Source organism: Amblyomma maculatum, chromosome 11 (genome assembly GCF_055883805.1).
Source record: "Amblyomma maculatum isolate TAMU_Amacu chromosome 11, ASM5588380v1, whole genome shotgun sequence".
Taxonomy (NCBI): domain Eukaryota; kingdom Metazoa; phylum Arthropoda; class Arachnida; order Ixodida; family Ixodidae; genus Amblyomma; species Amblyomma maculatum.
In genome coordinates, this window is record NC_139354.1 from 63754147 (window position 1) to 63763606 (window position 9460).

The 9460-nt window shown below is 43.0% G+C and overlaps 1 protein-coding gene across 1 annotated transcript; it reads left to right on the forward strand.

The window, feature by feature from the left end:
- The first annotated feature begins 4694 nt into the window (after nucleotides 1-4694).
- Nucleotides 4695-6710, forward strand: LOC146173973 (PDZ domain-containing RING finger protein 4-like). The gene is made up of 2 exons (XM_084585308.1): nucleotides 4695-5491; nucleotides 6630-6710. Exons 1-2 carry the CDS (start codon nucleotides 4817-4819, stop codon nucleotides 6708-6710), a joined length of 756 nt encoding a protein of 251 aa, XP_084441434.1. The 5' UTR covers nucleotides 4695-4816.
- Nucleotides 6711-9460: the final 2750 nt, after the last annotated feature.

Here is a 9460-nt window from a genome sequence, read left to right on the forward strand (position 1 = left end):
CGCCCATCTTAAGTTAATGTCTGAGGCTCAGTGTCAAGACCTGAGCGTCGCCAATGTTCTCAATTAACGGCGGTACATGTGCATTAGCCGGAAGGTGTGAGTCACGCCTAAACGTAGCAAGGTTGACGGCCCTGGCGAATGTCCTGATGGTGACCTAAGCTCGTGTGCTGCTTTCACCCCTTCCAATTTTGGTTTATTTTTTCTATTTGTCATCTTTCTTCCACAGACCATTATTTTTCTTCCCGGCTGTCGTCACCGGTAGGTGAGCGCGTAGGCTGATACTCATGGAATGACGTCTAAAAGTGGGGGGCATGAGTACTCATGGAAGGAAGGAAATGGAAAGAACAGGTGGTAGTGGCAGTCCTGTCGATTTTGCGTCTTTTCAGCTACTTACGACGTCACAAAGCGAAACGTATCCATACTAAGCTTTTGCAATAAAATAGGTGGATGCCCTTAAACAATTGTCGTTACGTCAAAGCGACAAAAGAGCCGCAAAGCATAGCTGATATAAATTCCACAGAGCGCATCTGTAGTGAGGCAAGGATGAAGAAGAAATTGTTCGCAAGTGGTTTCGTGGAAATAGGAAAGCATTTATAGGAAAAAATTTCAAAGAGCCTTTTTGTGCTCCGCCAGAAAACTAAGGGACTGAAAGGAGAGAGATTGTGGAGGTCAAAGAGTAAAATTTAATTCTGTGATAAGGCAGCCGCAATGCACAGGTCAGGCGCAGAGGTGGCAAGTTTCATAATATATTTCAGCCTTCTACTGTATATAAAAGGTAAGTTCTGCGCCAATGTTAATCCACGTTCGTCTCGGCTAAGGCCCCATGGTGTATCTATAATATATTTGGATATTGGTTTATTTATGGCTTATAGTTTTAGAGTAATTCGCTGCTGAATTTAGAAACTTATCGAAGAACAAAACGTTTCCTGCATCTGCAGAATTACATATTGTAATTCTCAATTACATATAGAACTTATATCGGCCTTCTTGTTGAATAAAGCAGTCGCCAAGCAGCAGTCAATACTCAAAATATGGCACGAAGAGCACCTAAAGAAAAAATGCCATACAGGCAGAAAGGAAAAATTGTAAAATATTGGTATTGAACGCTTGTATTGTGAGATAAAATTATCTTTAAACGGTTATTTCTAATAACTTGACTGGCATCAATGCAATGCACTCTGCTCTGAAAGACAAACTACCTGTCTATAAGGCGCGTTCTACAACGTGGGAAAAGCCACTTCACCCTAGGTAAAACCAGAATACTGCGATGTTTACCCTTTATGCATGGTTCCCTGTTTGTTTCTCCGTTGTCTAAAAGCTTCGTTCTGATTGTAGAAGAAGTGGAGGAGTCAACCTAGACAAGCGACAAACCTAATTTTGTGATTGTTGATCGGGCTGCACTGTTCCGTAGCCGACCGCGCTGAAGTAAAAACGTGAAGCATCATAATCTAGAAATGCGTGTCAAACTTCTCTGTTCGGTGCCCCTCAAACTCGCACCGTAGCCTCTAAGTTCCAGGTGTGCCACATTTACTCATCCTTGTTCCCAGAAGCCTCACGTGTTGTTTTATTTTTTGAAGGCGAAAAGCTTCCTAGAAAGTTTAAGTCACAGCACTTTGTAGTTAGTGATGGCATTCCTGCCGTAAATGTCGGTGATTATACGTCAGTAGTAAAGGGCCTTGATGGCTGCTATTGAGGACAAGATGTAATGCCGGCTGCTGCAGCCCAGCCTACAAAGAGACGAAACGAAAGGCGCCCGTGAATCGTGCGATGCCAGTGCTTGTTAAAGAACTCCAGGTGGTCGAAATATATCTGGGGTCTAGATTGCGGTGTTCTTCATAGCATGAGTCGCTTTGAAAAGTGAAACTTTATATAACCTAAAAGAATTCTCGAATATTTTGGAAAGGCTATTGCGTCATTCCGCCGCAATGTTAGTGAACCTCTTCTGTGGGATTTGTACCAGTTCGAAAATGCGTGATAATATTGCGTGCTGAATTACTTCCAGGCACCAGTATTGTGGCCTGGAGAGTAGATAAAAAGCATTTATGATTTAAAAGGACATATCATTCGTATGGGAAATTGAAAATTTTAGGCGTTTCGATATTAATGTTTATATACAGTACCTCTGTGTTCTGTTACAGATGCCGCCGCAACAAAAAACTGCTTAGAAGCGAGAACTGTTGAAGGGTGCAGCATAATCCGTTTGATGTGGAGTTTCGATACAAACTCGAATAAGTGCGAGCGTGACTTCGTCTGTTCGTCTCATGCCAATGCATTTGAATCAGAACAAGCATGCAAGAAAACATGTGCTACAGGTAAGCCCACTATTATAAAAATATATCTTGTTATAGCATCAAATAATTCACCTATTTGATTCCGCTCCATACCATGCCTAGTGACTATGCTAGACTGAGCCTGTAAAAGCCTGCGTAGTTGCTGATACATTCAGGATTTTCTTTGCAATGGTTCCTGGGTGTCCTGAATAAAGAACCGTGCGGTTAGTTTGTCGTTCATAAACAAATATTCGCGGCCTAAATGTTTAACAATTTATAACCAACTGGCACTGGCTTCAAGGAAAGGATATATTTCGGCTATGCATTTTGGTAAATAATAATGAAGTCGGTCTTCACCGAAAAAGCTGACCAGAAGTTAAACTTATTGAGAACAAAAAAAAAAAGGCGCTGCAGCAAAGGGAATCTCGCCACAGATTAATTTTCTCAACCTATAAAAACAAAGCATATCAGTTTAGTATTGACAATAAGGCAAGCAAGTGCGTTGAAGTGTACAAAAAGTGATGTCAGTGACGCGACCTTATCGTCAATGTCACGACAAAAAATCTGGCAATCAGAAGAACAAGACATTCCGTGTTATGTCCCTTATAAGGAGCTCGTGCTTGCGTTCGAGATAAAGACATGCTGAGTCAAGCTCTTCAGCCTCGAGCCAATGATGGCACTCCTTTCTCTTAGCTTCAGTAGACAGCTAAAAAAAGAATATTATGAAAGTCACAATGCTGCCTGAGATCTACACGTTTCTTACAGCACGTTCAATTTCGTGCGACGCAGCACTACAGAGGCTGCTTAATCTCCCAGACAATGGTTTTGGCGCTTTTGCGTACCTTTGGATTATGTTTCGGACAGAAGCACGTGCCCAATTCACAGGGCTCAATGTATGAAAACAGGGCACTTATAAGGCCTTCATCAGCTATCATAAACACATAATGTGATGTGATAAAATGTTAAATTTTCTATTGGTGAAGCTAATACCCGATAAACAACTTATGTTCTACATTGCCTTTTCCGGTTCCTGACTGTATTTGGAAATTGTTTTCCTTTGGAGACAGAATCAACAATACCTTCTCTCTTAAGCCATCCGGTGCAGCAGCAGGCGGAAATTTAAAAATCTATGAGGCAGATAAAAAAAAATCGCATTACTTTTTCTGCTCTATATATAAGCAATGCGCAAGAAGATGGCTTGTCGCAATATCATGTGTAGTATGTGATTTGCAAACGGTAGCGCGTTATGTTTAACTTAATTTTCCATAACTGTTTTGGCACTCGGCAGCCAATGCTTAAAGCGCGCTTGCTATCTTAGCCGCGGCCGCGTCATATCTGGAGCTAAGGGCAAAGCGACCCCTATACATAGTTATATCGGCGCACGTTAACCGACCCAGGATGATCACGATTGCCGAAGCTCTTAGCAACAGTGTCCTTCAGAGCGTCAGGTGCTTTTTGACTGAAAAGTCCTTAAAGAAAAACCCAAGCTAATCAATAAATTCTGCATACCTTCTTAAAAGTTTGATATTGTCACGTAGTGGTGACAAGGCCGTTGACACCAAAAGAAGACACAGGCTTGATGGTACTGAAATTAACTCTTTTTTGGGCTGACTTGCGCCCGCAAAAGAGCTAAGCAACTCTGCTGCGGCTATAGCAACGAACATGCTCGTCGAACAAAGAATGCCCGTCGCACTCGTCAACGCTCAATTTAAAGGCTGCTCAGAACAATCTAGATAACGTCGTAAACAGCTACCAGCGCCAGCTCAAACATTGTAGAAAGACACACGAGTGGCCGGAATCTTCGAGACAGATCTCGGTGCATCTTACGCTACAACGAAACTGATAAAGGTGCGACTCGCGACATCGAGCATTATCAAACAAAGAATACAGAACTGATACGCGCTCCAGAAGCAGAGTGATAAGGTCGCACGCCGGCGGCTGTTAAAAAACAACAAATACAGTTTTGAGCGTTTCGCGGCATTACTCCTCCCTTAAAAAAACATCGCCTCGATGTGCCAAAACAAAACAACTTAAACATAAAAACTACAAAAGTTTAAACAACACAGCTTCTTTAACGCGCGTAATATGGCTTCAGTCGTACAAGATGTACAATTTCTGGGCGTGCGCGTCGCCGTTGCGATGCTTACGTTCCGTCGGGAATGATTTCATAGTCCAGTGGTCCAACGCGGCGAATGATTTTGTACGGTCCAAAGTATCGACGCAACAACTTGTCACTTAGTCCGCGACGGCGAATTGATGTCCAAACCCGCACTTGGTCTCCTGGATTGTATTCTGCGTGGCGTCGTCGTAAGTTGTATCGTCGGCTATCGGTGCGCTGTTAGTCTTTGATACGCAGCCGTGCTAGTCGTCGGGCTTCCTCTACACGCTGCAGGTAGGCGGCGACGTCAAGGTTGTCCTCGTTGGTTACGTGCGGCAGCATTGCGTCGAGCGTCGTCGCGGGCTCCCTGCCGTACACAAGCTTGAACGGGGTCGCTCTGGTCGTCTCCTGGACTGCCGTGTTATACGCGAAGATCACGTACGGCAAGATGGCGTCCCAGGTCTTGTGTTCAGCGTCGACGTACATGGCGATCATGTCCGTTATCGTTTTGTTCAGGAGCTCCATAAGGCCATTGGTCTGGGGACGGCCTTACGGAGCTCGCTCTTGTCTGTCGCCATCGTCAGGCGATCAAGCACAAGTGAAGGCGATTTCCTCCCATCTGCTCAGCGTAGCCAGGGCTCTAATTTCACCAGACATGGCGGACAGAAGCTACCGCCTCAGCGGCTTTGCAAGCGGCGTTGACTGGAAGCCTGTCACCTTCAAGGAACCATTGCCGCCTGCGAGTGTCTGCAATTTCTGTGGCCTTGTTCCCAGCAGTGCGGCATCACTCCCCTGTGGTCACGCCTTGTGCTTGGCTTGCGTGGAAAGCTGCCCTGGGGACGACGGTCACTGTAGCTGCACCTTAGACGGGGCGCCGTTTGAAAGGGACAAGGAGGTCTCCTGGAAACAGTCTTCCCGTGACGACCTAGCCAAACTGAAGGTGAGCTGCTGGAACAGAGAGCACGGCTGTGACTTCCTGGGTCCACTAGGAGAGCTTTTGGAGCATTTCGAGCAACGGTGCGATTTCAACGCAGCGTCATGCCCCCGCTGCCAGGACAGCATTCCTAGGAAGGAACTGCCCGGACGCTACAGCGCGCGATGTTCCATTGGGCCATCGCACGAGGCGAGTGTTCAGGAGCCCGCAGTGGAGCGGCAGTCGACCGCAGAGCGGCTAGCCCAACCCAGCACCTCCACCAGATGTCACGTAGTGGTGACAAGGCCGTTGACACCAAAAGAAGACACAGGCTTGATGGTACTGAAATTAACTCTTTATTGGGCGGACTTGCGCCCGCAAAAGAACTAAGCAACTCGGCGGCGGCGATAGCAACGAACATGCTCGTCGATCGTCGAACAAAGAATGCCCGTCACACTCGTCAACGCTCAATTTAAAGGCTGCTCAGAACAATCTAGATAACGTCGTAAACAGCTACCAGCGCAAGCTGGAAAATTGTAGAAAGACACACGAGTGGCCGGAATCTTCGAGACAGATCTCGGTGCATCTTACGCTACAACGAAACTGATAAAGGTGCGACTCGCGACATCGAGCATTAAAAAACAAAAAATACAGAACTGATACGCGATCCAGAATCAGAGTGATAAGGCCGTACGCCGGCGGCTGTTAAAAAACAACAAATACAGTTTTGAACGTTTCGCGGCAATATATATATATATATATATATATATATATATATATATATATATATATATATATATATATATATCGTATAATTTAACATCATTTTGCTATGATTTGAATCCCATTTAGACTACATAGTATTCATATGATCCATACAGGCCCATCAGACTCGTCATAAGGAACTTTTCATTATGGTTAAGGTGCGTTTAAAATGAATTGCATAATGGTTACCTCATAAGTTCTGGCTCACCGCAAATAGCCAAAAAGCCGAAATGCAAACACCCTACTCTATGACTGTCTATTTCGCTTCAATATTTACGCAAGTAAATCTCATCTGACACCCGACGTTTTCGTTTATTTCTGCAGTGAAGTGGGGACACTCCTCAGAGCAGCGGTAGTTGCACTGCGTCTTTAAATCGTTGCTGGTCGTACAAAGCGAATGGCGTCAATAATAACTCACTTAAAGTTATGTACCAGTTCGCACTCCGGGTGGAGGGAGGGTCAGGGTTTTGTTCTAAATGCTAGTTGAAGGCACAACTTGAAACACCTGCACAGCTCCAAATGAAATTCACGTGGTGCAGGTTATATTTGAATCTCACTTTGAAATTATGTCATCATCTTTCAGGTATTTGTGCATCGGAAAGCTTTGTTACTGGAATTTTTTTACCCTGCCTTGCTTGAGGCTGAAGATCGTGTAATGCTGTAACAACCGCTTGTATTACTCATTGTAATAGAAAAGGCTGCGAGGCAATCAGCTGTCACTCATCATTTGATCTGCTGCCTGTCTACCACATAACAAAAGAGAACTAGTTGAAATATCTGGAAATAAAAAGAATCTGTGCAGCAATACGCGGTCACCACTTTCGTATTCATCAAAACCTTTTTTCCTTGCTTAAACCAGCTTTTGTTCTTTTAAAAGACAAATACCACGTTTATAAGCGCAAAAGCAAGGACATGTCTGTGCGAATTAGCCGAAAAGGGCGGGAGGGGGGGGGGGGGGTAGCTTAAATTTCAACTAAAACACTTGCTTTGGCCTTTCGTTTAACCGTGAAGTAACTTTCTTTTTTTCAAGGTTTTACAAACATTAATTTTCTGATACAAACATTATTATATATATATATATATATATATATATATATATATGTGTGTGTGTGTGTACCTAATTTAAGTTATCGCTATTCAAAGTTTAACTAAAATTATCTCTTTCTAAGAGATGCCATATTGTTGTTATGCACACTCAGACGGGTACCTTTGATAAATTCGTCATTCTTGACTCCAATACAATATGCTTCAACCAGTTGGCATGGAACCAGATCTAACATCTAATAACCATATTTATGCATAGAATATTCTCACACTTAGGTAACTATCCGCCGTTTAGACATAGGTTTATTATTCTGCTTTATTACTGCTAAACAGCTTTCATTGGAACCGTCTTATACGTTAACAAGATACAACATCATGTTCCATTTTTCTACGCCTTGGGTCATCATGAAGCCAAGCGGATTTTTTTTCGCCCCCATTGAATGCACTTTCATTTCAAACATTCGAGCGCCACTTGCGAATTTTGCGACAGGGAAATTTTTCTGTCTTTTGTTTACGTCTTTTCAACTCTGTTGCACAGTACCAACTCGAAGACCAAAACCTCCAAACCATGACTGCTGGTACTGGCTGCGTAACCTTTACCTCTGTTCCCGGTCCTTGCTGAGATGGTACTTCGATCTTCGTATAAACATCCGGACAGTTTTCTGGTTCAGCGGATGCAAGGGGTCGGAACACAAGGTGTACTCGTACGTCTTAAATAGCCAAACCTGCAGAGGTAAGAGAAACATTGTCGAACGCAAAAAATCACATTTATAACATGCCCCAAATGCGATTGCATGCTGAGCTTACGGTGCCGCCAACATTTTCTTGTAGCTCAGAAAAGAAATATGGACACTTCGCTGTCCTGCTGACAGTGAAAAGTCCATATTCTAATTCTAATTCTATGCGAACGGAATTTAAACGGATTTCCGGCAGCCGCTAACAGGTGCGAAACCTAAGAATTGGTGTCTAAAAGAACATTACAAAAGAATTCCATCATATTCCTGTGATTGCCATTGCCTCCATGATTTTCAAATCAGGATTGGGAACCTATCTAAGAGATCTCAATGTAAACAATCACGAGACCCCCTCGTAAAAAGCTATGAGCCCGGCGATCATTTTATATCAGCAACAGCCTTATTTCGTGTTCTCTTTTTTTATGCGGGGGGCCAAACGTGGTTTGATCTAACACAGAAGCTTTTCAAAGCACAAATATACAGTTGTATTTAGGTCCATGTTTTATTGTTCAAAAATATATTAAAGCTTAAAGCTCGATCATTGCAGATATTATTTAAACCCAATACAAAGCTAAGGCAAGTTCATCGAGAATATTGCATAATGCTTACCGAAGATTTTAAATCCAAAATATGCTCTTTTTTCCACGGCTGCAATACACGCGGAACAATTTTGTAGCCCGCAGCTCTTACCAAGATGCCAAAACGTTGATTCTTAAATAGTATAATAGTGCAATTGGTGGGAATGTTGTAGGAATTACTCTTTTAAAAGATTTATGAAGAATGAACAAGGAGTAGTATAGATTTTGATAATAAAAAAAATCAGAATTTTCTATGGTTCAGAAAATCCAGGATGGACAACTGATAAATGTTGTGCGGTCACCAGAAGTTAAAGGCAACCTTTAGAATACCAACATTTCACTGCAAGTGAAACAATCAAATATCCATGGTTATGGAATTTCGGTGGGAAAAATAGATACTTCGTTTATAATTATGTTCTTCATAGATATTCCTGGATGGCGGCGTTTGAAAGAAAAACGTTTCTTCTAATTATTAGTCCTTGAAACGTGCAAACAAAGAAATCAGTGTCAAATGAGGGGTGACATCACGGTAAGAAAAAAGCATATAAAATGCCGGAAACAAACAGGTGTAACGATATCCTCATTTCACAGTCTTTTCTTCCTCTTCAATGCGATCCACCGCGATGACCTTGTCGTATTTTCATTTACCTAGAAATCTTCACCAATGAAGCCTAATATTTATACTGAAAAAACGTACCACGTGTTGTCCGTTTTCAGTGCGGGTTAAGAGATGTCATGCGGTTTAAAACGTTAGAAGCTCCCCAGTGCTGCTTCTTTAATGGCTCACAGGCAGCTGTGAAGTGTTAATCTGCCACAACTGTTCATGCGCAGCTAGGAGGTGTTAACCTCGACTAACTAAACAACACCTGAACTTGGGCTGGAAACTGAGCGGAGTCAATGCTTCTTGTCTCAGTGAAAAATGATTTTTGACATACTATACATTGGAGCGTCGTTTTCGGTAACGAGGGGGTAGCGTACATTGCATTATTTTGAGTCAAAGGCTGCAAGAAGCACGCAAGCCCAAAGAAAGGGACACATTCAGCACTAGGAGTATCCCA